The sequence below is a fragment of the Daucus carota genome, chromosome 4 (genome assembly GCF_001625215.2).
Source record: "Daucus carota subsp. sativus chromosome 4, DH1 v3.0, whole genome shotgun sequence".
Taxonomy (NCBI): Eukaryota; Viridiplantae; Streptophyta; class Magnoliopsida; order Apiales; family Apiaceae; genus Daucus; species Daucus carota.
The window spans coordinates 50,623,578-50,651,096 of NC_030384.2; the positions used below are offsets into that span (position 1 = coordinate 50,623,578).

At 34.7% G+C, this 27,519-nt stretch overlaps 4 protein-coding genes across 4 annotated transcripts; all 4 read right to left on the bottom strand.

Annotated features, from left to right (window-relative positions):
• Positions 1-311: 311 nt before the first annotated feature.
• On the bottom strand, positions 312-11,361 carry LOC108216371 (phosphatidate phosphatase PAH2). The gene is made up of 11 exons (XM_017389123.2): positions 11,202-11,361; positions 8,744-10,631; positions 7,538-7,944; positions 7,374-7,447; positions 5,502-5,586; positions 3,509-3,595; positions 3,302-3,374; positions 2,531-2,574; positions 1,675-1,803; positions 1,481-1,576; positions 312-1,137 (listed from the first exon to the last, which is right to left on the bottom strand). The coding sequence occupies exons 2-11, from the start codon at positions 10,506-10,508 to the stop codon at positions 1,081-1,083; spliced, it is 2,817 nt and encodes a 938-aa protein (XP_017244612.1). The 5' UTR covers positions 10,509-10,631; positions 11,202-11,361; the 3' UTR covers positions 312-1,080.
• A 1,354-nt stretch (positions 11,362-12,715) lies between these two features.
• LOC108216904 (BRI1 kinase inhibitor 1) lies at positions 12,716-14,290 on the bottom strand. The gene has a single exon (XM_064092453.1). It carries the CDS (start codon positions 14,181-14,183, stop codon positions 13,257-13,259), a length of 927 nt encoding a protein of 308 aa, XP_063948523.1. The 5' UTR covers positions 14,184-14,290; the 3' UTR covers positions 12,716-13,256.
• A 2,582-nt stretch (positions 14,291-16,872) lies between these two features.
• LOC108217768 (probable protein phosphatase 2C 12) lies at positions 16,873-20,916 on the bottom strand. Its single transcript, XM_017390653.2, has 10 exons — positions 20,723-20,916; positions 20,180-20,465; positions 19,831-20,002; positions 19,490-19,643; positions 19,349-19,412; positions 18,859-18,966; positions 18,234-18,359; positions 17,891-18,129; positions 17,473-17,675; positions 16,873-17,392 (listed from the first exon to the last, which is right to left on the bottom strand). Exons 2-10 carry the CDS (start codon positions 20,381-20,383, stop codon positions 17,364-17,366), a joined length of 1,299 nt encoding a protein of 432 aa, XP_017246142.1. The 5' UTR covers positions 20,384-20,465; positions 20,723-20,916; the 3' UTR covers positions 16,873-17,363.
• A 1,434-nt stretch (positions 20,917-22,350) lies between these two features.
• LOC108219429 (uncharacterized) lies at positions 22,351-27,511 on the bottom strand. Its single transcript, XM_017392882.2, has 7 exons — positions 27,068-27,511; positions 25,413-25,470; positions 25,083-25,163; positions 24,950-24,985; positions 24,456-24,695; positions 23,919-24,060; positions 22,351-23,198 (listed from the first exon to the last, which is right to left on the bottom strand). The coding sequence occupies exons 1-7, from the start codon at positions 27,244-27,246 to the stop codon at positions 22,705-22,707; spliced, it is 1,230 nt and encodes a 409-aa protein (XP_017248371.1). The 5' UTR covers positions 27,247-27,511; the 3' UTR covers positions 22,351-22,704.
• Positions 27,512-27,519: the final 8 nt, after the last annotated feature.

A 27,519-nucleotide genomic window follows, 5' to 3' on the forward strand; every position in this document is an offset into this window, starting at 1 on the left:
TAATTTTTAGAAATTTTAATTAATATAATAAAAAACATTGATTACAGTATTTACAATTGGATAAAAATGAAAAAGAATAGTAATAAAAACTGTACAATCTAGCATTATAGCTTCATATCAAGAATTTCAAAAAAAAACCAACGAATCCATTTATACCGTTTAAATTCGCCTCTATTAGCACTTCCCCTTTCTCAAACACCAACATAAATTTAAATATAACAGCTATACATTTCACCCTAATCACGAAAACTTGAACCTTCGACTTCAAAGCAACAATTTTATCTTTAATATTGAAATTTAGATGCTAAAAATTGCCAAAAAGAATGAAATTGCTCTTACATGTAACCAGATTTAAATGTTATAGTACAACTTAAATACTAGAAGTTGGCTATTACAACAGTTGTCAAATTAATACTGACTGTTCATCAAAGAAATAAAGAATATAATTTACATCTCAGCTAATTTTAGGTACATGCTACAACTAATCTATCTAGTATCTACACCGTTTAAAAATCTTTACACACAGTCTGAGTGCCTGCTTCCTGCTTTCCCTAAAACATTCAATGAACAAAATTTATATGCCACTTTCTTATCTGAGGCCCGACATTACTGACATGGAAGACGGTCCTCTTTCCATGAAAGGACCAGTTCTCTGGACACATTAGTCCAATCGACCAGACTAATAGAAGATATAACTGCCAACCTACTGAAATTCTTGGCCCTCACTTACTAATCAGTATTAAGCTCCTAATTTTACGTTGTCAGACAGGAAAGCGTTCCTGCAACTATCAAATAGCTCATTCAGATCCAAACAAAGTTACTTGCTTAAGGAAGTCCCTTTACTTCACTTCTTTTTCCATCCTATCACTAATCATAGCGTGTTATTCTCTCTGATATTTCCAGATATTTGTCCATCTAAATAGCTCCTCTGAAAAATCTTGACGCGTCAAGAGAGAGCCCAAAATATGTGTAATGAGTTTTTCCCCCAAATTGTGACAGTTTTTTGACCTTAGAGTTGGAGGGCTAGCAGTAGGCGTTCTGCCTTCCATTTGAAGAGTCTAAGAACATTATGCTGAAACTTCACATGTCGACAGGAGGGGGTGGCAATTTCCAAAAGTTCCATGAATTAAAATCTTCCTGCAACCATGATGAAGAAATAATTAAGCAAAACATGAGGCAGGCAAAAAATGAATAAATAGACTTGATGCAAAAAAAAACCCTGGAATATGGTACTGGTAGAGCCAAGTGGCAAACTAAAATATGATCCAACATAAGGACATGCTAAACACTACACCATACGACAAAACTAACATGCGCTTGAGTGAGACAAAATTCTACCACTATAGATAATAAACAATCTTCCCATGTAAATATTTTCCAAATTATGTATGATGTGCTTTATTAAAGTTACACAGCTTCTCATGCGAATATTTTTTTTCATTCGAATGATGACAAAAAATGAAAGTTTAGGGTCACGAACCTGCTCGGACGAGGGAGTGGGAGGAAACATGCCATTTACAATAGCATGAAGGGAAGTATATGATTTCTTATCACAGCGATTCACAACAACCTCACCCTAAGAAATTCATAATAGATTGTAAGTTTAGAATTTGATAGTAAAGTTGCACCCTACATCTCTATACATTATGTTATATCTCTATATTCCACAAGTACCTTAGGATTAATAATAAAGATTTTTCCTTTTGGGATTCCAACTTTAAGATAGCTAAATTCATCAGTATCTCTGTTTCCGAAACCAGCATAAAATGGATTTCTATCAGATGGGAAGCATGCCTTTATATCCTGCAAATTTGAAGAGCTAGATTAAACTCAAATGTGCTCAGAAAATCAGTTTTAGAAGTGCCACATGCACCAGTTTTAAAAATGCCACACGCACGCACCCTCTTCTCTGCAGTACTTGCTTGTAGAAATTTCTTTCTTTTTTGATGCGAAAAAGTTATACTTTTTTACTTCTTAATACGAGAGATTTCAAGATTGCATGTATAATATGTTTTAATTACAACAAAATAACATAAATTGCATACAAATATGTATAAAAAGGTAAGTCACTGGCTGTGTGTGCAACCAAGGAACATCTTTGCATTATCAAGTACTCATTATAATTTAAATTAATCTGTAACAAATGGAAAGTGCTTATGATTCATAGTATTCCATCATAAAGGCACACATTCTCCACAATTCATATTTACATTGTTTCTCGATGTTTCTTTGGATTTATCAATATAACAATTAGTTGGGCAGATCTCACTACTTGGCTGGTGAGGAGTTTATCAAAGAACTTAATCCAACTCTTGCATTAGTGTAAGTAACATAAATTGTCCTTATAAAACATAGTTTAAATTGTCATTGCAAATAATTTTCGTTGGCACATATACTCGCTTTTAAAATCAGCAAAAGTTTTGCATATATAGATTTAAAAGAACATGTTTCCATATAAAAAAAGACAAGAACGGAAGTTACAGGCTTATCAGAGAGGCAATTATAGATTCTAAGAGTAACATGGAACTACCTCCAAGCAAGCAATTTTAAATTCATGAGGAGCTCTTCTTATAACTGCATGAAAAATGAGAGTTGGACAACACAGAAATAGGTAAGTTTCCATCTTAATTTAATTGAAGAAATTACGCAAGTCTTGGGTCAACTACTTATAAAATCAACACAAAAATATAATAAAAGTATGCTCAAGGAATACATACAGGCTCTTTTCTTTCTTTTTCAACTAAACTTCATTGTTGTCCCCAAGTAATTTTTTTATATATAGATATTTATTTACTGCTTCTAACATTTTTTTTCTGGGAAGGAATATGTAGACTCTTGCATGAAGAATCAATATAATGTTTTCTTAGTCAAAACAAAATCATCATACAGAGGAGTGGAATCGTAAGTTGTGAAGTAGAGTGAACGGGAAGGATTAAAGAATTCACAAGACTGAAGAGATTAAGATCCATTTCAACAATGAAAGGGTTGGAAGATAGCAATATTCATTTAACAATGAAGGGTCAGAAAACAGATAATGAAATTCAAAAAAAATATCAATATGTGCAGATATACAAAACAAGTCTTTAATAAAGTTGTTAAGAACAAAATTACAGAAGCAACTGAGAAATGGAGCTGACTAGAATCAAAGGTCATGGATATTTTATATGTACAAAACAGGTTGGTAGAACTTAACCAGAACACAAAATTATACTTGACACGATTAATTTAAAAAAAAAAAAGTTTGCAGGATTAGCAAAATAAGAAATATGTGAATGACTTTCTGGACATAATCAATTCTCACCTTCTCTAAACAAGGAAGGAAAAAGTCCATCAGGAGAAATAACAACAGGCCCATCTGGTAATACCTTACCATCCTGCGTAAAAATTCTAAGAGTCCCAGTAAACAAATATACATACAAGAGCAACAGACTCCATAATATATTCCTATATGAAATTATAAAACTAAAACTTTGTTGCCATGCAAGGGAAGTGTGCAGAATTAACGTACCTGCTTAAGATTGAATAGGAACTGCCTAGTGATGCCAGCTTGAGAAATTGCTCTTGCACTTAAAAATAACAATTGATAACCGTTTTCCTGGAATGGCAATAAGGGAAAGGGGGCATAAATTCTTGTTAAGGTAGAAGAATGAGAACTTCCACAAAAATTCATCTTTAGCTATTTACATCAGTAATGTCTGAAAAAATAGAAGTACATAACCCACAAGGCAAAGGTAAAAGGAAATAAAACTGTGGTAGATCCGTAGATATATGGCTCCGATTTCCATCACCTTTTATATTCAGGTTATAACGGTATAATATTATATGCGCTTATTAATAATTCACATAAAACATAATATGATCATATATTTCATATTTGAGACAAAAGGGGTCTACAAGAACTAAGTGGTGAGGTAATTACTAACAAGGCCTCACAAATTTGACCCAGGAAGTAACCCACCTTTCTTTGATTTTTTTTCTTTTCCTGTTTTGGAAAAAGCAAAAATCATGTTGAACCAAAGAGCACTGCTATTTTCATTTTTCACATTAACACAAAGATCTCATTCTTAAGTGATACTTGTTCCACACTTCTCTGGCAAGAGTGCTTTGAATTATTTAATGAGCTAGTCACGACCTAAATTATAGATGATATTGAACAGTCAATCAGATACTTTACATTTGATCTTCTGACCGGCTGAGGAAAAAATTATAAAAATGGGGCTCATATAATACACTATATTGGAGAGTCAACTTTTATACACTTTTTCTCCATACGTGGGGTCTTGTAACTTGTAACTAGGTATGACTACTGTGCCAGAATTCCAACATTGGATACTCAAGCACCTATGAGCCACTTGTTGGCACTCTTGATACTTCGATTTGGTCATTTGTGTTCATTCTCCATTCCTAATTCTCTTAGATATTTGTTATCAGGATCAGCACCACACATATCTATCAATAAAACTTGCAAATAGATATCATTCTCTCTGTATGTTGTAGTACCACCATAATCTTATTTATATTACATCAATGGCCAATCAAATTTTCAGAAACTAGACCAAACCAGTCAGTCCAGTTTAACTGGTCCAAGGTACACCTGTAGCTACCCGGTCCCATGCGAAGTAACTACTTTATTATAAGACTGAGTACAATCAGTGATTTCAAAGCTTGTTCTTTCATATACAACCAATACTAATATGTCTTAGACGGATAGGTACATAGAAAAAGCGACAGATTTTAGATCACATTATATTAATATGGTAATATACAATAATAAGCTGGATGTTTATGAACCTCCTTTCCTCTACACTTTCTAGAAAAAATTTGTAAAGATTAAGGAATCAAAGAGAGGATACACGCGAATCATATCCTAAATCTCCAAACTGAAGAAGCCATGCTCCTGACAATCACTATCATCTCACTTTCCCTGTTTTAGAGAATAAATTAATTATTTATAAACTGATACATTTGCTGGTCTAGTATGGTCTCTACTATTTTTTTTTTAATTGACTCCTGTTTCGCTATTTGTTGTTATGCACTTGTGCTTATATTATTATATTCATAAATTTAATTCTCTTTGGACAACTATGATAGCATTACACAAATCATAGATCTTTTTTTTAAGAACTTGGTTCTCTATGGGCATGCATGTCTCTATAGAAGATTATGAATCATCAAGTGTTTTAGGATCCTAGCGCTAACTACTACACCAAAAGCAGCTACTTGTTGTGACCTGCTCTGATACCAACTTTTAGGACCCTAGCGCTAACCACTACACCAAAAGCAGCTACTTGTTGGAGATGGTGCAACTATAGTCTTTATAGTGTAGTAGCCAACTTGTTGGAGATGGTGCAACTATAGTCTTTATAGTGTAGTAGCCAACGCCGGTTCGAGCTAGGGAGATGCTGGGCACCCCAACAAAGTGGCATCAATTAAATATATGAATAAAACTACAATTGATAATACTGCAAATAATATTTAAAGAAGAAAAAAGAAGGCCCAACCTTAATAGCTGAAAAAAGATGTGCAACCCCAGTCTGTGACCAATCTTTCCCAACCAAAGGCATGAACTGGCCTAGAACATCTGATCTGAAATAAAAAAAAGATATAATCAAGTCAAGACCTTAAGTATTAACAATGGTACTAGTTGTAAAATCTAAGTATTGATTATCGAGTAGTACAGTAGTACAAGTTTATGATTATATACAAAATTAATAGATCTAGTAGTTACCGATAAGGCTAGTAGTAGATATTTGTTATTTAGTTTATACTTTAGAATTGAGAATGTAATGATGCATGTTATGAACTGAGATATTCAGGAAACAGTTCCACATATATCTGATAGCATGATTATCTCGTTCTTATGCCAATAAGCTGTGGTAGGATAAAGCTTCAAAATTTAACCTTATGATCATTTTGTTCTAAAAAATGTGCGTTATATTATTAGTCATGGACTATTAATGGGTTAAACAACAGATCTAATACGGAGGTGTTATACCACCCTTAACTCACACAAGCACCCTGCTGAACAAAATACCACAACCTAATAATAGAACTACTAGAGTTTTTAATGCTTCACCTTTCAATTGGCACTTAGTTAAAGTTATTAACTGATCAGTTCTTGGATATCATGTTTACTTCAAGTGATGCAGGACAGCTCTCTAAAGATAAGGGTGATTCAACTAGAGAATAAACACTACTCCCAGAGTTTCCCAACCCAAGAAGGGAGAGTTATGACGGATCGCAATCCATGTACGAGGACTTAATTCAATATTTGTTATAACAAATCATTGCATATTAATTTAGTCCAAGTTAAATGTGGGGATTACATAACTTATATTGAAATATAAAACCTCTATAATATAAACTAAGGATTAAAGCGCAAAAAAATTGGGTTTATTAAAATAAGCTACATATTTTATATAATTTTTGTCAGGAAAAAAGAAGAAGCTAAATCTTAAATAAACTACTAGCTCCAAAGAAAATAAATTGATAGATATTACACTAAATGTATTCAAACAATTAATAACATATACAAAAAATGTCAATCCCATTCATCATCATTATATATTAATAGAATATTTAAACTGTTAGTTGAATATAATAATTGTTATTTACTATACATATAATTATTTATTATGAACTTAGTGTTACAAATCTGAACTAATAATATTAATTTTTAAGTTTCGAAATTTTCTTTTTCATCTCTCATTTTATCGGAAACAGTATTTTTTTCATAATTTTTAATTATGATGAATTGTTATTAAAAGCGAGAGTATTTAAACTTGACATTGTTTTTAAATATATTTCTAATGTGCTTCAAGTTTTACTAAACGATCTGAATTACAAAAAGTTAAACACACCAGCTAATATGGAGCTATATTACAAAAACATACACACGTGCACAAGACAACCTCTATTATAAAGACCAGAAATTAGAAAAAAACAGCAGATTTAAGGGTAATAATAACTTATGAGGACTGATCAGCAGATAATAACAATTATAATAATAATAATAGAGAGTATACCTACTTAACTTTTTCCAGATATTACTCCCTCCGGCCCACTCCTCATGTCCTATTATACTTGTCCCAATTCTATTGTCCATATTCAGTAAATATGGTGTATTAAGTATTAATTATTTTAATGTAATTGAAAAACAATACACTTTTTTGGTAATTATCAGCTTATGTGATGTGAGTGAATAAAAGGTGGATTTCTGATTGTGGACAAAATGAGTGGGATAGAGGGAGTACTAAACCCTCTTTATTAATACATAATTAGGTCTAGTACAATTTCATAGAAACGTATCTTTTTCAAGACAAATCCTAAATTCCCAATGTCTAAATCTAAATTCTTAATTCCAAAAGACTTACTTGGTAATTGTACCATCCACGTCTGTGATAACAATACGAGTGTCCCACCTCCACAAGTATATTCTAGCATCAACCTGTGAATACTTGGTCCAGGTAAGCATGTTGTCACACACAATAATAACAGACATTACCTAAGAGAGCAATGCAACAAGTAAATGACGAACCTGCTGCTTTCCCAACATCGGAGTTGAAAAGGTAAATGTTACAATGTTCTTTCCTTCCTTTAGATTCAAGGATGCCAGCTGCTCAGATGTGGGTGAAAGTACCCTGATTCCTTTCTTCTTTTTCTTTTTCTTTGCCTTTGACTTGGAAACTTTTTTATCAGGCACTTCTTCATCTGGCACTTCTTTATCTAGCACTTCCTGAGCCACTACTTTGTTGTCGAAATCTTCTTTTCCATGTACTTCTCCTTCCCTATCCATGCCACAAGTGCTCTCTAAAGATACTTCAGAACCAATGCTTCTCGTGCAATCAAGAGCTGATGGCGCATTCATGCTTTTGGATCTTTTAAAGGGCCAGATACCCCAGCTTCCACTTGAGGGTTCAACAGTTACTGATACTGAAGTATCCCCTGTAAGAATTATGTCACTCAATCAGTAGATATTACAATTATGTTCAAATTGTAATTGCTTATAATGCAAGAATCCACAAGAGATAGTGTTGTAGCATAACCTTGACAGCTGATCAACAACCTTACCTGATACAAGTATATTATATTTACTATAAAATTTTACCATATCCTTTCCCATTAACTTCTACGGGAGACATTCATGACCATTCACACAAGATAGAGCAATCCTCACTCAGTCACTTGACACTTCTAAGCACCATGGAGCCTTTTGCAGAAACAAATGCCAATGGTCCAAGAAGCAACAAAAAATAAATCAACTACTTTCTGGATTCTAGTTGATTCGATGATTATACGTGCTAATTTTACAGACTTGTGCATTTTAATCATCCTAGATATTCTTTAATAAATAAGAATAATCATAATCACCTATAAAATTATCGTACATGGGACATCAGGAGCTCAACTGTTCTCAGAAATATTTCTTGTTCAGTTTATATTTCTGTAAACAATGTTATATTGTTTCAAAGATTTGTGATATGTTGCGAAATTACTTATGACAGTATATTAACAAAGAGTAAAAAACTAGTGACTAAAGTTTTCCTTGGGACTGTAGAACCACCTCTACGTCAACAAAAGTTTGGATTTTGTAAAACAACCACAAACAAATCAATCAGGTACAATATGGAAACAATATTGATAGCTTTCACTTACCCTAATAAATTGGACAGTGTCATGGTTATGAACAAATAACAATCGTAAGTTCTTGATGCAATGATACTATGCAAAAGATGATTTTTACCAATTGCAAGGCTGGTGTCTGAAGCTTTTAGTTCTTCCAAATCTGAAACATCTTTGGTTGTACAACCTAAATTTGATGAACTATGTGCACTCCCCTCGTCTGACTTCATGCTGCTTTTGAAATTTTTACCGACTGATGCCCACTTCGATAATCTGGGGTTTGTATCCAGTGAATGGCCCAACCGAGGATGAATGTTAAGTTTGTCCAATTCACGAAAGTGAGACCACATATTAGGTAGGGATTGAACCACTTGTTCTGGCTCCTGTCCTTCAGATTTGTTACTTCTAGATATCCTGATTCGAGCAGATATTACTCTTACCTGTTCTCTCAACTCTTTACTGTCAAATGGCAACTTTTCTTGCCTGAACTTGACTGGAGTTTCAAATTCTGAATGAGAAGATCCATTCTCTGATCCAATAACTTCCGATTGACGTGAGGAATCATGTTCTTTATCCATGTGAATAGTAGGAATCACCTCCATACATCTACTCTGTCCATTTCTAGAGTCGTCTAGATCACTAAACGGAAACTGTTCTTCGTCTAAACCTACTGACGATGACTTGTTTACCTCCTCATCTCTGACAAATTCATTACCAACCTCTTTCAAATTGCAGGAAGGTAAAACTACTTGTTGGAGCTCCTTCACTTCATATTCTTTCTCATCACTTTTCTCACCTCGAATGGGAGATATCGGGTCAATAGAACTAGAAATAGTGAGTGTACTAAATGAGTCAACTTGTTTAGCTGTACCATTTACATGATCAACATTAACAGGCCCAGAGGAGGTTGCTATGGGGACTGTATTGTTTTGTAGAGATTCTTCACTTTCATGAAGCTTCCCATCCCTACAGGCGTTATCACCTAAAATTCCAGTAAAATGTAAATTTTCAACTTTAGAAGCAACCTCAGTACTTGATTCTGGATCAGGAGAAGTGTCTGTCTGCATTAAGACTCCACCACCACCAGATTCCAAACATGTAGTATTACTGTCTTGTCCATCATGATAATTCAAATCAATCTTTGAGGTGTCTAAAGTTTCATAATAAACAGTCGGCTGGCGTCTAAATTCTTTGTTCACCACCTTGGTTACACCACCCTCCAACGAACAAGCATCCTTTTCAACCAGAAAATCCGTACTAGATACACTGTTTAGAATATCTGGAGCAGATCTTAACTTATTGTCTTTGTCTTTCCTTACAGAGGCAAGATTTGTAGACCAATTTACCTCCAGAAGATCTGCGGCAATCTCAGCACTCTCCACCTCAGATTTATTTTCTTTTGTGGGGTTCTTTCCGAAAATCCCCAAGACTCGAGAATTGTGTGGGCCAGGCGTAGGAACGACTGTGCCATTGCTTACTTGAAGCTCTGTAACAGTTTTAGGTGAATCGATACCTTCATTCCAACTCTTGCACTTCATTGGTCTCCTTTCCACCTCCTCCATCTCGTCACCCGAAGATGTACATGATAATATCAAATCACCATCTTCAGTATCCACCTCCATGAGAAAATAGGCTTCCCCTGTATGATCCAAGTACATATGGAAATATGCATCGTCACCATTAACATTAATGATGATAGCCTTCTCCTTTGCCTTTAAAACCCCTTGAAACTTTCCAAAACGAACATACCAAGGCGATGATTTTAAGGTACCATCTTGTTGCTCAACCACAACTATATCAACAGCACCACCAAACGGATGAAACGGTGCAGAAATCGTGTACACACCCCGTGAAAAATAGCTTCCTAACCTCCCTACTGCATACATCCTCCAAATAATCAAGTTACTCCACCGACCTGGATGACCAGATTATTCCACTAGTTAAAAAACCCATTCCATTCCCCCACCAAGATATATAAGCACATTAAGTTCCCGTAATCTCCACGCACCCTGATTTCAGCAATACAAAACCATCAAGAATCTGAATCACCAAGTACACAAACCACAAAGATCTTTCCGCTCTATAAGAAATCCAAAACCCATAAATTGCTTCAAGAATCCATTAAAATTTCAATAAAAAAACCCAAATAAAAAAAACTCTTAAACGCAATATGATGATTTCAGAACTCAATTGATTGCTTCAAAATTCACCATACTCCAAAACAACACAACAATTGAATCAATACCAACTCAATTACAAACTCTTCATAAATTACCACAAAAAAATTCAATAAACAAGAGAAAAAATAAACTCCATTGCTTCGGTTCTCAAATATCAAGATAAATTACAAAAACAACAATCATATCATCAACAAAAAAATCAAGAATTTTATAAAAACAGTAGTGACCATAGAAAGCATATTTCCATCAAGATTTCACAAATGTGGCAGACAAGCACATCATCAACACATCCCAAGACACAAGAACATCATAACATATATAGAGATACGCTTAACGAATGTGCGTGTCTATCTATGCATGCACATGTGTGTGTATAATTGATAAATTGAAGAAACGGACCAGGAGAGAAGACAGGCAGTTTCAGGGGAGAATAAGCGGCGAACACCGATCTTTAGATACAGAGAGGGACAGAGATTTGATCCTCGTACGTACGTTGGAGAGAGATAAAGTAATGTTGTTGGTTTGATGAATGTTATAATAAAGTATTATTTTAATTTTTTTGATTTATTTCGAAGTAGGAGAAGGATTTGCATGATGGGGTAGGCGACACATAAGCATATGTAGATGTTCTTTTTTCTTTAACTTTTTTGGATTTAGGTGCTTTCTGTTTTCCTTTTTGCTCATATGTTCGAGGTTTCAAATATCATCCAAGATAAAGTGGTAAAAATATTTTTAAAATTTTTTAATTTGAAAATATAATTTTATTTTGTTTAGAAAATAAAATTTAAAATTTCTAGTTTTAATTATTTTCAAAATATCTAAATATATCAATAAGTATGATAAAATGAATTTTTAAAGAATAAAATCTTTGATAAGTTATTTCTCGTACCAGTCATTCAAGTTTTTCAAAAAAAATTGACTAGAAATTATATAGTTCTAAATTATATCTAATATATTTTAGTATGTGATTTTGAACTTTTTAAGATAAAAAAAAGTGTGTTGATTTTTGATCAAAAATATATAACTAAAAATATCAAGTTAATTAATTGAAAATGAAGACGGTAATGAGGTGGATCGAAACGAGGTTTCACAAAATTCAAATTCAAAGTCGAATTTTCAACCAGACTCGAATATGAAAAAATCTGAATCCAAACTAGATTGATATTGCACGGGTTCAGATTACTTCGAATCCGAAAAATATTTAAACCCCATGAATTTTTGTACTTCACATTATGAAATCACTGCCCCGTCTAGTTTTGATTTTTTTAATCTGTTTGTTTAAATAAATAAATGTATTTTAAAAAGATGAGAATGCTTATTTTTGAGTTTTTATCTTTTTTCAAACATTTTATTAATTTCAAAAGAGTCAAAAAATATTTATATTTGTAATAAAATAATTTATTTACATTCTAATAAATTAATATAGTTTATTATTTGACAACAATAATAATTTTTTTAAAAACCGACATCCGAATTATAGCACAATTATATTTAATTGCAAAAACTAAATTATAATTTATTTTAATTTTAAACAAATTATTAATATGATAATTTTTTATTTTAATTGTTTAAGAGAATTACTCCCTCCGTCTCTTAATACTTTTCATGTTTACCTTTATCACGTTTGTCAATGCACACTTTTAATCATTAATATTTTTAGTTTCGTGTTAGTATTAATTATAAAAATTTTACTGTAATAAAGTACTCATAAATACGAATCCAATAAGATCACTACTATATTTTTATTTTTATTTTGTCATAAGACTTATGATTATATTTGGTCCTATAAATTATACTTAAATCAGTCATTTGTCTCGTGTTATGAACAGTTCCGCATTATAAACGTGAAACGAATAAAGAATCAGAAAGTATAATTTAAAATAGATAAAATGTAAAGAAAACGAAGAGGGTGGGGAATGAGTTACGAGATATCGGGTAAATCCATTACTAAAATAGGAGGGAGGGAACATGATTGCCTATTTCTTTTCCCTTTTCTTTCCTAGTTATCCCCGACCAGCAGAAATTTTAACTTCAACATTACTTGGACTTGCTCTCACGCCCTTTGATTCATTACATGAACCCAACTTTGGAATAACACAGTTGATAAACAGCAAACAATTGTATCCTCCTAATCCAGTTCACAAACAAGAAACAGTTGATTTCTCCTGAATAAACAAGAAACAGTTGATTTCTCCTGAACAGGATACTCGATGTTCATCCCGTAATGGTTGTTTCTCCTTCTATTTGATTCACATTTTCTAAGCACAAAAATCTCCTCTAAAATATGTCAACACCATCCACCCCCTCCGGAGGTATAGGTCACGATCTCGGGTTCAATTCCCTGCAGAGTAATATGGATTTAAGTGGATGGTTGGCAAGGCTTTGCACAACAACAAATACAAGTACATACAGTATATACTATTGTTACATAATGGATATATATATATAGCCACATCAATCATCTCGGCCCTTCATTTTCTCTTGCACGGCAATGGAATTTTTGCAATGAGTAATCGCAGATTGAATTGCCGCTTGCAGCTCTTCCATCGTGCTGTCACTAGTTGAATAACCAGCCGCTCCGGTGGCTACAAGAAGTCCACTGTTCGTTGGAGATGCTCTCATGGAAGCCGGGGCTGAAAATAGCCCTCTCCTTCCTCTGAACTCTTCTTGGTTTTTCCTCGAACTCACGCTCCCTGGAAACGAATATGATTGATTATGAAAAGGCTTGTTGATCGACTTTCTTGATCCTCTAAAGGGCAGCAAGGGTTTCAGCATTTTCATGTACTTCTTTAGTACATCACTCACTTCGGATTTTAATTTTAGCTTCTTTTTTTGTCGCTCTTGGTCTTGTCTTTCGCTTCCTTTTTTCCGCCCTCCAAAGATAGAGAAAGATTTGGACTTGACTCTGCCACTACTAATTGCAGCAGCATTAGTAGTAGCAGTGTCATTGAGTTCTTGATTGATTTCTTGAAAGACGTTGGTGTACTCTATATCATCATTTGTGAAGTTTTCTTCAATGATCTGATCGCGATCATCGAAGAAAAACTCCGTTATTGGAAGAGTGAAACTGTCCAGAGAGTTTGTGGACGAACGAGGGGAGACCGGGAGGTGGGAGAGGAGGTGCAGAGGAAGCAAGTGGCCATGAAAAAAGATGTCATCGGCTGGAGAAAGATCAACGGCTGCCCCCGGAGGAGAATTCATCAAAGACTTTGTACTATTTTTCGCGATTAATGGATTCTGCTGGTGGAACGATATGGTGAAGGAGAATTCATGAGCAGGGGAATTGGAACAAGATGAAGGTGGTGAAGCTGAGGCAACCAATGCAGGCAATTCAGGTATATTAGATTTGATGTTGTTGTTTTGGAAAGTCTGGGTTTCCATTTTCGTGTAAGGAAGACAGATTGGAAAGTGAGAAAATGTGTTTGGAGGAGAGGGATGAGGAGACGAGGAAGCTATGGAGAAAGTTAGGGAGCTGTCATTTAGTATGAGCTTCCAATATAAACTAGACAAATCAATTTTTATTATTTTTGTTTAAATTATGAAATAGGAGGAGGGTATGTGGTGGGTATGGAGCCTGTATTACAAGGTGAGAAGAAAATAGAACCAAAAAATGTGGGCCCTGTTCAAATCAACTCCCTGGTGTGTCCCATGTTTTGTTTCTTGTGAGTTTTACTCCTAGTTTCTGAATTAATTAGTCTATTTTTATTATAAAAGTTGATGATTAATTTCGCAATTCAGTAAACTGATTAAATATAATTAATTAATTTCAAATAATTTTAAATGAATATTTATTTTATATTTTCAGTGATCGATTCCCACTTTTTACGGTACTAATCCTGATTAAAATCAGTTCGCGAGTACCACTAATGTGAATTAACAATGTTGTACATCCTTTTGCATGAAGGTACTAGCACAAAAGAGGAAAAGAGAATGAGTGCCAAATGATTTGAATAAAGATTAAAGATCCACTTGACCAGATACTTTCGCCTACCGAACTTTTCTTTCTCGAGCACCGAAAACACGGATCGGAGAAAAGCTATACATTCATCATACCATAAGCGCATATTATACTTGGACAGGCGCAAAGTAAATTCGGTAAAGTTCGGAAGATTCATGCATCATTTGCCGTAGGGGCCGTAATATCATACATGACCCGAAACCCGACACGAACCCGACCCAATTCGAAACCCGATTTACTGAGATAGGAACTCGAAAGTGACCTGAAAATCACCCGACTGATTCGAAATTGGAATTTTATTTCTAATAACTTCAATTTTCAATTTTATTCAATTTTAAGTGATTTTAGCTTGACCCGAAATCGACCCGATTGCTGACATGAACAGGACACGTTACCCGAAATTGCCACCCCTAATTTGCCGAATGCATTCTCTCACGATCGAGTCGAGAGTAAATTTTTATCGGATCATATATCTTAAAAATAAAAAATAATTATTTGCATAATGTCATGCACTTGTTCAAATTTGTGCAAGACGAGCTTTGATGGAATGAATTATTCACGTTTCTTCTCTTTTGTCCTTACACGCCGTTTAGAGCAAGTCCAACAATGTCCTAGCAAATGCCCTATAAATATAATAAAATAATGTGTCCTAGTGATTTAGGACATCATCTTCATATATCAACTCCAACAACATGCCTCATTATTGTGCCTTATTATTAAAATATTAATATATTTAAATTGTTATTGGAGGGAAATGAAAAGGAGAGAAGAGAGAGATGTAGTGGAATGGTAGGAAACTATTATTTTATTGAATAGGGCATGCATATTGGTGCCTCAAAAATAAGGCAATTGTTACATGTCCTAGTGTTTTAAGGCACCACTAGGACATTGTTGGAGCATTGATTTGCTTCACATGCCTTATATTTTGATTTAGGACATTAATATAGGGCACTCTTGGACTTGCTCTTAATAATAGACACTAAAATGCAATAATTAATCACCGATAAGATAAATGATCGAAGACCCTCCTTTATACGATCTGATCACGGACACCGAGACCAGATATTATTAATTTTCAAGCTTGATATATTATTAGTCTTTAACTACATTACAATCTTCTCAAATCCGTGTTAACATATTTTCAAGTATAAAAAAATACATGTAAGGTAGAGAGCTAGGCGAGTGGGGACGAACACACGTGTGCTCCGTGGAGTATGGTCCCATGAGTTTCACAAATTTGTTTATTAAGGTCAATATTTCTCAATGATAGAGCCATTATTTGAGTGGACACATTTTTATCTCCCCTTCTTCGAGAGTGTAATTGCTGGCATTATTTTAGTCCGACTGAAATTCAAAAATTTATGAAAGTTATTTAAAATATATTATGTACAATGGTGTGAAAATCAGTTGGCTTTGATTGACTTGGTCTAAGTATTCGGATGAGTAATTAGAAATTGGAAATCTCGGAATATTGAGAACGAGTACTCAACCGAATATTCGTATTTTAGGAATAGGAGTTTTACTAATTTCCGATTTTTATAACACGATGGAAAAAGGAAAAGAGAGGATAAGAAGAATGGTAGACAGTTGGAATTAGCATGGAAGGAAATAAATGGGATGGTCAAGTGCTTTTTGTCCCATTTCACGTTGCATTGCTTTCTAGCTTTCTGCAAATGACTCTTTCTGTCTGTAGTGTATCCGGAAAAAGGAATATATAACTGGGTGGCAAGTGCCAAAAGCCAGAGAAGATGAAGAAAAAAGCATCGTCAAACAAAGGATCTTTGCTGGATGACTGCGAAATTCTTTGTTTTATCCATGTTCGAATAGATTGAACGAAGAATGCCCATTACCCTGGTTTAAATACTATGTATATATGACTAGCTATGTCGCCATCACACCCCACAATATAATCAAATCGAAAGAGCGATTTGTTTGACTCGAGTCCTGTCAATAACAACACTCTTTGCAGGAGCGTTCTGATACCATGTTAAATAACCGAGAAAGTTGAGAAAGGTTCTTGTATTATTCCACACAAAGAACCAAACAAGTGCTTAATCACTTCTTGGCTTTGCCAGATGTACTGAAGAGAGTCATGCACTAAGATTAACAAATGATTTTATAAATTATCACTGATTTTCTCTAGTATCTCTTACATTATAATTTTACATGAAGAACTTTCATCAGAACTGAGAGCTGAGATAAACTACCTCACAGCATTACACAGAGAATTGAGTTACACTGTTGGAATGTGAGGGTGAAGGGCTAATATACTATATGGAACATAATTAGACACAAACAATGTTTCGTTTTTCAACTTGTTCTTGTGAACTAGTACTTAGTTAGCCTGGCATTCTCAAATTGAGACAGGCCTACCTGATCTATCAACAGCGATCAAAATTAATCTTAACTACAATAGGCAACCCTATTCCTGACTGCTGACTATATGTATCAAGCGCAGCGAAGATTCTCACTATTCCAAAGTTTTTACAAATTGAATTCCTTGCAAGAAACCGAGGAAGACTTCTTCTACTTCGCTTTTCCTTTACAATTTAGCTTCAGACAATGGTTAGTTCTTTGTGTAATGTATATTTGGTCGGGTTTGGCTATTCGCTTCCACTACTGTATCTAGAATCTGTAAAAATTGTGACATGACAATGTGTAAGGTTTAAAAAAAAAACCATTGTAACATAAAATTATATATATCAGGGTTACCTCCAGAGGGTCTTTTTCCTTCCATAGCTTCTTTCTTCTCTTGGCAACTTGCGCAAAGAAAAGGACCATCCCAGGGCCGTAATTTCTTTGAATTTTCAGGTCCAGCATGTATTGATATTCCCTCTCCAGGTTTCATCTCCACTTGACAAACGGCACATATGAACAACTTAAACATGTTGCAAATTGGGTATTTTGTATCCAGCCTGCAAGTCATAGAGTAACATCAAACAACAATGACCTAGGCAGCACGAATGTCATCCTAACATAGGTAATTCTATCACAAACAGTCATCATTTCGGATGTAAAGCAACCAAACATCAGGAAGCATGTAAACAATGTACTGATCATAATCTTAAGAGCCAAGGTAGAAGCTGTTATTTGCTCATCAAGACGTGACACAGATGACAATATCACAGACCTTTCAGAAAGATTTGCAGATCCTTCTTCTACCAATTCCTCGACCACATCAGGTTCACTGTACTGATCCTCAGGAGCTGAAGATGGCTCAGAACTCTTTTTTTTCAACATGGACTTGAAAACATTCATTCCTTGCTTCTTTGGCCGTGCTGGCATAGGAGGACTTGACTTCTCTGGGGGCTGTAAATCTATCACAATGCAGGTTGTATCATCTCGAAGTCCCTTATACCCAACAGCGTCCTGCTTATAGGGGCAACTTATTAAGAACAGACTTCTAAGTTCTAACTACTTATAATCAACCATAACAAAATTGCTGATAATAGAAAGAATTTGCAAGCATATACTTTAACTATTTGTGAAGCTGCAGCATCTGGCGGCATTCCACGACAACAATCAAGTGCCGCTTCAGCACTCAAAGCATCCCAGACACCATCACTTGATATAACAAGCCTGCCACCACTTGTGGAGAGCTTCAGGAGAAAACATATATAATGTTATGCATATACATTCACAAAATCGATATTAGTCATTCCATATTACAAAATTCACCAGTGAATTGCATAAAAGGAGAATCTCAAACTCTTGATAGAACCAGTTAAATTTAAAATGACATTTATGCCTATGATTAATAAATACTAAACTCTCATAATAAGACATAGTAATTCATCATATAATTATAATGGAATATTGCATATTCTTATACAGGAAGATTAATTTAGATTGGATAAAAACAAATAATATACTCTCGCAACAAAGACAGCTACAAGTTTGGACAAATGTTACACATGCAATTCCAACATCTGAACAATTAAATCTTCAAACCCCAGCTGCAGTTAGAGTTAAATTGTGATATCAATGCATGTTAAAGGTTTTCAAAAGAAAAAACATTGGGGTCTTTTGTGTGTGCTTATAAGAATACAAATAGACACCTAAACAAGCTATATGAAAGGAATAAAAAAGCTAACAAACCTTCACTTGCTTTACATGAGGAACAGGAACAATGAACTCGCCAACATCCATATCACCAATAGATCGTGATAGGCACAAGCCACCTGGCCAGCATCTTAATGGACCAATCTGCCATAATAGAATTTAGTTGATTAATACAGCCGTCTGTATACATGTTTGTGCATGTTTGTATATGCAGCAGGTGAGATGACATAATCTTGTGAGATTTATTTAAAATAAATGACCAAAAAATCAGTGATTTTTTTTTTTTTGCACACTCCAGATATAATATATATCATCAACTTGCAACAAGGATGTTGAATTTTAAATCAAAACAATTGATTCTGGACAAAATGCTTATCGACCAAAACCAAAATAATTCCTCTCATAATTTTTGTTTTGATCCAATAAAGGTTGTCAAGTAACTTAGGTGGAAAGAAACATGACAGAAAAAGGGAGACGGAAGCAATTAAGAAACAAAAAGACAACTTCAAGTATAATATCAATGTACCTGAGTACCACCACCAGTATTAAGTCGACCAACCTCGCCACCACATGCAGTGATACGTTCCCTCCTGGTATAATGAATCAGAAGTTACACATACAGCCAATTGAAGCAATGATCCAACAAACTGAAATTATGTGAGCTTACTCTTCTTCATTGGTTTCAAGTCTATGATCTGCTGACAGATAATAAATATCCCCTTCTGAAGATTCAAGGATGCACCGGGAATCACCAACTGATGCTACACTTACAATCAGTCCTTCGATTATCACAAAGGTAACAGTTGTTCCTGAAGTTTGCGCTGATAACCAATAATAGAATAAATAAGTATCTATCACATAGATACTTCAAACAAACACACAAAACTTTACAGGATATTACAATGAACCACAAGTAGAAAGTAAATTTCAAATCAAGATATAACAGTTACAATCCAAAAATACATCTAAAAGTAAGACAGTGGGAGAAGATACAACTGTTAAGCCTACCTTTTTCTTGCAACTCCTTATCTGTTTTGACAAACCCTGCAACCAAAGCCCTTGGCAGTGCTGCAACCCATTCTTCCCTATTAAGATCTGGCGGAATAGCACTCAAGACATTATTTAGGAGATTCTCCTTACTGTATATAGCAGCTGCAGACCCATTGTGCCCATCAAATAGCTGCAAGTGATGGCTAATTGGTTAGAAAGTGATGGGGGAAATACTGATGAACAAGCTGGCAAAAAATTGTTGCATGGTTCTTTTTATTAAATCCTTTCTGACATAACATTAAACGAAAACAAGCAAGCAACATCGATCCTTAAACATTGGAAAAGAGAAACTAGGAAACAATCTTACTGCAAACACATGAAATGTGGTAACATCATCTCCTAGCACATGTTCACATTCAGTCTTCCAAAACGTAAAGTCCTCGCCTTTCTTGCTGTGATTAGCCTGACCATACGAAATCTCGAGCTTGTCAACCTTGTCATGATCCGACTCCCGTTTAAGGAGCACAGAAAGTGGAACAGTTTGATGCTGATCACCCTTATTGGAGGACATTCTTGTTCAAAAATCACACACTATATCCAAAATTCAAAGAATGTGCCTCCCCTTATCGTTCCATTCATAATCTAATCAAATCCTAAATACATAAAATCACATAATTAATCCAAGAATCAAAATCTAAGTTAACAAACATAAAAAATAACATCTTTTCATTATAATAATCACATGCAACATGAAACAATAAATCAAGATGCAACAATTTAACAAAATATGAAGATGGAAACGATCCAAGAACACATTTGCATATATTCATAAAACACACACATATAACATATGAATAGTATGTTAATAGAATGAAAATAAAAATATTGAAGATGAAGGGAAAAATATTACATAGAAATGTGAGAATTGCAGAAAGAATTTGAGAGAGAGAGAAAGTAATGATCTTTGTAGGAGAGGGAAACAAAAACGGAAATGGAGCTCCTCTTCTCTTTTGTTTGCTAACTAATTTCTGTTGTCTTTTTCTTTTTTTAGAATTACCATTAATTGTGTACAAATCAGGTAATAATATCGCTTAATATCAGTGTTTCAGAAACAACAAAAATTTTAGTAGTGTAATTCTTTTCAAAATTTATTTACTTTTCGAGTATATAATACTCACTATCTAATAAATCTCACAAATTCGTGAATTTGAAATTTGGTCAAAGTACGTGTTGGACTTTTGGGTAAGATGGGGTGGATGTGAACTGTAAAACGCAGCGTTTTCAGGTTGGCGCTAAACAAGTCGTGAGTTTACATGTGCATTTCCCTGTTCACATTTTCATCTCTATCTTTGTCTTTGTTTTTCAACCCTCCCGTCCAACTTGGACATTGCCTTCTTTTTAAATTTTCAAATTTTGTTTAACGGTTTGTCTAGTGAGTACCAATGCGCATATGCTAAGCGCGGAAATTTTTGTATTGCACATGCTAAGCGCGAAAATTTTTGTATTTGAGAGATTTTGATGGGCGTAGTTGGTGTATTTGAAGGGGGTCCACCATTATCAAGAGATGGGAGCCAATTAAAATGATCTAAGCACATAATTTTCCGCGCTTAACATGTGTCCATGGGCACACCATAGAAAAACCGTTTATCTAATGATCATTTGATTAATTTTATTTTTCAGAAATAAGAGTTTATTTTTGAAGTTCAAAAAACCCTAGTTTTCTTTTTCTCCTTTCTCTCTAGCCGTCTCCCTCTTTTCATCTCCGACGGGGCTTCCATCGATTTCCGGTGGAAAGCCCCAAATCTTTACGTTTGATTGCTAGTTTTTTGATTGTTTTTGCTTTTTCATTGATCTTCCTAATAAATCTCCTTTTTCGGGGAAAGTTTTCTTAGATCTCATCAAAACTTTCAATTTTCGTTCTTATTCGCTTCTAGAGGCCTTTTTGGATTTGTGGGTGGATCGATTTTCTCTTAAGTGTCGTGGTGTAGATCTGATTGCTTTGATTATAGTTTGATTTCTCTCCTTAGTGTGGTGAGAGTGTGTGATTTTTCTCTCTTTTTGTGAGAGTGGTTTGGATTCATCGATAAAGCCTTTTGAGAATAGCATTTGTGGTTAATAGCTTAAATAGAGTTTTTGGAAAAAATAGTGAACACAAAGATCTATATATGTATCATCGTCAATTTCAACATCGCTTATTTGTCTCATCTTGCATATGAAGACATGCATGTTAATTTTTTCTATGTTTGTTGGACTCGATCGTTCTTATAGAAGCCGTATGACTATTATTTATTGAATTATGTCCTTTTTCTTCAAAAAAAAAAGAGTTTATTTTTGAAAATATATATACATATAATTATATATTTTTTTTAAGAAAAACTCATACTTTTTCGCTAAACAGGCCTTGTTCAAAATATTCCCGAGGATGAAAAAAGCAGAAAATTTTTAAATTTTCTTCGCCTATTTTCGTCCTCTCCTTTTTTTCAACTCAGGATCACAGTATTAGATCACCTATTTATTTTTAAGCAAAAAAAAACATAATAAGGTGAAATGTATGTTATATGTATATTTCTTCAGCAGAGGAGAATTATTATATCGGCAGATTCCTCTTAATGTCAATTCTAGTACAGTGAGGGGATCATTGATCATCCCTCCATAAACAACGCTCTGTAGTACACGGTATACATTAAGATTACAAGAAACAAGAAGAAAGCTGCCACTAGTTCAGACTTTGAGACCAGAGCGATCAATACCTTTGCGGCAGCAGAATATTTGCATATGAAAATTGTCCGTCCTTTCAAACCTAAAACATCATGCAATGTTCTGAAGCTTCCATTCAGCGTAAAACACCATGCAATGTTCTGAAGATTCTCTGAAATCTGTAAACCACTGACATTAGAGTCTTGAGCGTCGAATGCACTTGATGGGGTTGAAAGGTGAACTTTTTCTTGAATAAGAGGAAGGGGGCTTCAGGAATGACGATGGCTTTATATCCCAGTTTTCGACATCCGTTGGGACACAGACGTCAAAGAGAGCCTGACCAAGAATACCATGAGCCTTGATGACTGGTGGCTTTGTCAGAGTAACATAACGTTCTTTTTGTTCATTATGTACGGACCCAAGAACTTTATCTCCATCATACTCCACAGAGCCTGGCACAAAAAAGTGGTCATTCAGCTCAAGAGCAACTCTTCTCTGAAATGTCTGACTTGAGCTCACTGCTGCATCACCCAGCTGGGCAACTGACTCTCGGACCTCATCATGTGTTCCTCCGAAGCCCATCTTTCCCCCCTCGAGTTGTCTGATTCTTTGAGAATACATTACCGCAGCCTTTCCAAGTAGCTCAGTAACAGCAGCCTTGTAGTCAACTGGGTAACGCCGATAATGGCCTGCGTGACATTAAACCATTACATATGAAGTTCCAAATACAAAAAGGAGGATAATGTACACATTAGCAGGCAGATAGAATGCTAAAGCAAATCATGACAGCTAAAAAATCTAAATTACAAGTGTAACTGATCCCGGAATCATTCACATTGCTTAAGTAGGAGCAGACAAGGAAGAAATCTGCCTGGCAGTCTATTAAATCGTGGACCTAAGACCATATATATATTTTTATCTTCCCTATCATGCTTCTCTGTTCCATTCTCATTTGGTGGATTTTTATCTTAATATTCTCAATTTTCACGGCTAAGAATCAGCTGTAACAGTATCTTCATCTCAACAAAAAAAAAGGGAGTTCTGTGAAACAGCAAATTAATGGGTTAATAAGAATGCTTGGGGAGGTGGGGAGGGGGAGTACAGAGGAATGCACAACAGACCTCATTTTACTTACATTTTCTTTTTGATTGACATAGTTGCATTAAGGTTTGTAGAAAATAAATATGACATGAAGGCAATGAGATGTAGAAAGAAGCTTCCAAATTCATTCATCAGCTGCTCAAAGATAAGGCATGTTCTATTCATAAGCATACACCGCCTTCGCTCTCTACCATAACTATAACGATATGATAATCAGATTAAAATAAATAATGCAGCCTTTTAAGGTCGCAAGGATTCAGAACAACCTGGAGAAATTTATGCAGAGAAAAAAGTCTTGAGAGGCCTACCTACATGAGAAGAGCTACTCCACTTTACCAGTTTGACATCACCCCCAAGGTCTATTAATCGCTGAGCAAAATTACATATTGTTTGAAAAGGAGCAAGGTCATCGTTTTCTGAGCACAAAATAAGATATGGAGCCCCCATACGCTGCATGATCATAATTATAAAATAAAAAGTTGGAAAAAGTAGTACTCCCTCCGTCCCGGTAGATTGTATACATTTGGTTTGGACACGGAGACCAAGAAAAAGCGTAAAAAGTGAGTAAAGTGAGATGAAAAGTGAGTAAAGTGGTGGGACCCATTTATATTTAATGATAGATTTGAGATAGTGGAGGAAAATAGTGGGTGTAATAGTGTTTATATTATTATAGAATGGAGATAGTGGAAGAAAGAAGTGGGTGTAATAGTGTTTTATATTATTAAAAGTTACTATATTTGGAATGTATAGAAATGATGGGACGTCCCAAAAAGGAAAATGTATAGAATTGATTGGGACGGAGGGAGTAACAGTTTTATATAATTTTTGGCATGGGAGATACTTACAATTGTAGAGTACAGAGTTTGCCAGTACTCAGCACGAAGTGATTCCATTCTGTAAAGAAAGAATTTATCTGCAGTATACTTTAAGCTATGGGCAATCCAGGATGCTATAAGAGGCGGACGTGATCTTTTTAGAACAGTTGGATGAAGAACGAATTTCGTACCCAGATCACTGGTAAAATCTACTGGAGTAGAATCAAAAATTTGACCAGAAATGCAATCTCTGACCACTTGATATTCGTCCTACACAGAAATAAAAGATCAATGAATGATAAAATCACCCGCCTAAAAAAAGTTCATGAAAATTTCCAATTTCAGTATATACTATTATCACAAAAGGTCTTATCATAAATGCAGAAGATTTAAGCTCCTAGAGCAGAATGATTTAAACACTACTAAATACTGGGTATGTATTAGAAAAGATGATTGCCTAAATATATGTACAGAATTATTTGTGGGAAGGTGGGGATGTATGCAAGTTAAAGAAAAATTAATACCCGATTGGCCTTTTCTGCACAGTTCTCCTCAATCATCTACAAAAGAAAAGAACATATTATAATTAACTTTACCAAAAGGAAACTCAGATAATCTCTAACTGGAGTAGAACTTCACTACCCCAAAACGAATTACCTGAAGAACTTTGCACATGCATGCTTTGGGTCCACCAGAAAACGATGCGAATACCACGGGGCCTGGGCATACCTTTAACTCCTTCATGTACAAAATAAAATAGTCAAAGATAGTCTAACCGATAACCTTTCGACTTGTTGAGAGTTAAGAAATGATTATAATATAATAGCAGTAGACAAAAACTTGAGCAATTTCACAAGGAAGTAAAACATGACTCAAAAGAGTTGCCACTATAACTCTTATTATTAGTTTCTTATTCAAAATCACATCAAAAGAAAAAAATAATCAGAAGAGTCATTCTCATGCAGACTGTGAAATATAGAGAGCTACCTCAGTTAGCTCATGGAGAACTTCCGAAGCCAATGATGCGCCCTTCTCAGGGAAGAACCTGCATATAGTTACAATCAATAACGTCAACTTAAAAAAATCTTAAATTACACCAGAAACAAAGAACAGAAGAAGCAAACATTGATTAAATAAGTATATTCATACATCCGAGGTGAAGCATAATAACAATCCGTATTTATTTTATTGGCCTGAATTCATATCTAGGTCACACTGACCATTTATATCAAAAAAGTTACTCTTACCCCTCCATTGTGTGATCACTAAAGTAAACTTAAAACATACAATGCTCAAGATTTTTGCAGTTCATTTGAAATCAACAGTGCTGAACAGTCAATTAGTAGTTATCTATACAGTATTTACAGCTCTTAGCTGTACAAATAAAGATTCACCGGAAACAATATATTTTTTTAGTTTTTTTTAATAGAAAGTGGATCTAACATTTAGATTCAAATGGGTCTGGAGTAAATGGAGAAATGCACTATTAATTTCAGGAAACATAGATTACAAATCCAATAAAGTATATTTCAGATCCAAAAGTGTAGATGCTTGTACGTATTCATAATCACGTCACGCTTGTGGGCACACGCCCCCTACCCTCCCACACTGATGCCGAATATTTTCAACTGCCACTAAATTTAGACTACTAAATTATAAGGGCAACAGCCTACAAGAGCTACCGAGGGAGTTGACTGTTTCCTCGTACCATCCCTCAGTGGAATGTTATCACTGGTCTAGTAAATACAGTTATGAATGATGCAATCATCATTACGTAACCTAATTGCATCGTGTTCTGTATATGAGCTCATAAAATATATGACATTGCTGGCGACAACAATGGAATATACATCAGTTTTCATAAAGTTTCTATTAGAAGAAAGCAGAAATAGGGTATTAGCAAAACGCGGTATTTGATCTATGCGTATTAAAGAACGTAGGACAAATTTTGAGATTCAGTATTACTAGTTCCAACAAAAGACCTTTTTAGGATCTCTAATTTGTAGCAAGTAACAACTAATGACGCAGGACCCAACACGTGTTAAGAAAAGCTACATCTTCAAAAGTAAATTGTAGAACAGCCTATAATGTTATGCTGCATATCATATAAATCTTAACACAATAATATTCAGTTTAAATCAAAGTCATCATACACGTGTTTGGCATGGGGAAGTTTATTTTACCATCTGCACTCAGATGCAATCTAATAAGGTAATATTTTCTTCCAAAAGACCTTACTATGCACACTTGTTTTTCATCCCCCAAACATCTCCTCTGGTCATATTAATACCAATTGTAAACTTAACACAAATAAAAATGTAGCACAAATGTACCTCAACAACCATATCCGCAGTCCCACCTTACATAACTTCAAGCCATTATTTACCAAGATAAACAAGTCACTAAAACAATCAAGCTAGCCGGCATTTACCAACATAAAACTCATCATCAGCATTTCAACTTCAAAAAACAAACCAAACTGATTCCTCACACATCAACAACAGAAGGGGAGTCTTTTAAACACAGCCAAGGTCAAACAGACCAAAACCCACAAATCACCAATCACAAAAAGTAAACAAGAACACCAAACTACCCGATAAAATCGATATAAAGAAGAAAGATTGGGACATGAAAGGACATACATATTGAGAAATTGGGAGTGACAAACAAGTGAATTCCAACCAAGAGAAGCATAAAGATCAACATAGCTCTTAACATGTTTCTCCTCACTTGACATCCACGCATAAATCACTACCAGCCCTTGTACTTCCTCTCCTCTTTCTCTTCTTCCCCAGTAAAATCTTCCCCCAAATCCCCACATCTTTTGTTTATAGACCAAGATTTTCGCCACCACTTTGTCTACCCAAGTTCTTGAAAAAGATTGAGTGGTAAAATCTCATCTTCAATACATAATAGCAATTTTGGGGAGTGAAAAGAGAAGGGGTTGATGATGATGATACTGGGTTGTGTTTGTTACAGGAGAGATGGGGAGAGTCAGAGAGATAGAGATAGAGACGCAAAGAGAGAGAGAGTAAACGTTAGATGAGGAGGATGGGCAGCTTGCCTCTCAATATTTTATACTTTTCATGTAATT

What these genes read in the sequence shown, in the direction of transcription:
- LOC108216371 (XM_017389123.2), bottom strand. Translation starts at nt 10,508, where the DNA reads ATGTATGCAGTAGGGAGGTTAGGAAGCTATTTTTCACGGGGTGTGTAC. An exon ending in AGACACCAGCCTTGCAATTG is followed by an intron (nt 7,945 to 8,743) that starts GTAAAAATCATC and finishes TAATTCTTACAG; the next exon opens with GGGATACTTCAGTATCAGTA. An exon ending in TCCTATTCAATCTTAAGCAG is followed by an intron (nt 3,375 to 3,508) that starts GTACGTTAATTC and finishes ATTTTTACGCAG; the next exon opens with GATGGTAAGGTATTACCAGA.
- LOC108216904 (XM_064092453.1), bottom strand. Translation starts at nt 14,183, where the DNA reads ATGGAAACCCAGACTTTCCAAAACAACAACATCAAATCTAATATACCT.
- LOC108217768 (XM_017390653.2), bottom strand. Translation starts at nt 20,383, where the DNA reads ATGTCCTCCAATAAGGGTGATCAGCATCAAACTGTTCCACTTTCTGTG. An exon ending in CTTGAAACCAATGAAGAAGA is followed by an intron (nt 19,413 to 19,489) that starts GTAAGCTCACAT and finishes TCATTATACCAG; the next exon opens with GAGGGAACGTATCACTGCAT. An exon ending in ATACTGGTGGTGGTACTCAG is followed by an intron (nt 18,967 to 19,348) that starts GTACATTGATAT and finishes CTATTATGGCAG; the next exon opens with ATTGGTCCATTAAGATGCTG.
- LOC108219429 (XM_017392882.2), bottom strand. Translation starts at nt 27,246, where the DNA reads ATGTGGGGATTTGGGGGAAGATTTTACTGGGGAAGAAGAGAAAGAGGA. An exon ending in GTGCAGAAAAGGCCAATCGG is followed by an intron (nt 24,696 to 24,949) that starts GTATTAATTTTT and finishes ATTTCTGTGTAG; the next exon opens with GACGAATATCAAGTGGTCAG. An exon ending in GAGTAGCTCTTCTCATGTAG is followed by an intron (nt 23,199 to 23,918) that starts GTAGGCCTCTCA and finishes AATGTCACGCAG; the next exon opens with GCCATTATCGGCGTTACCCA.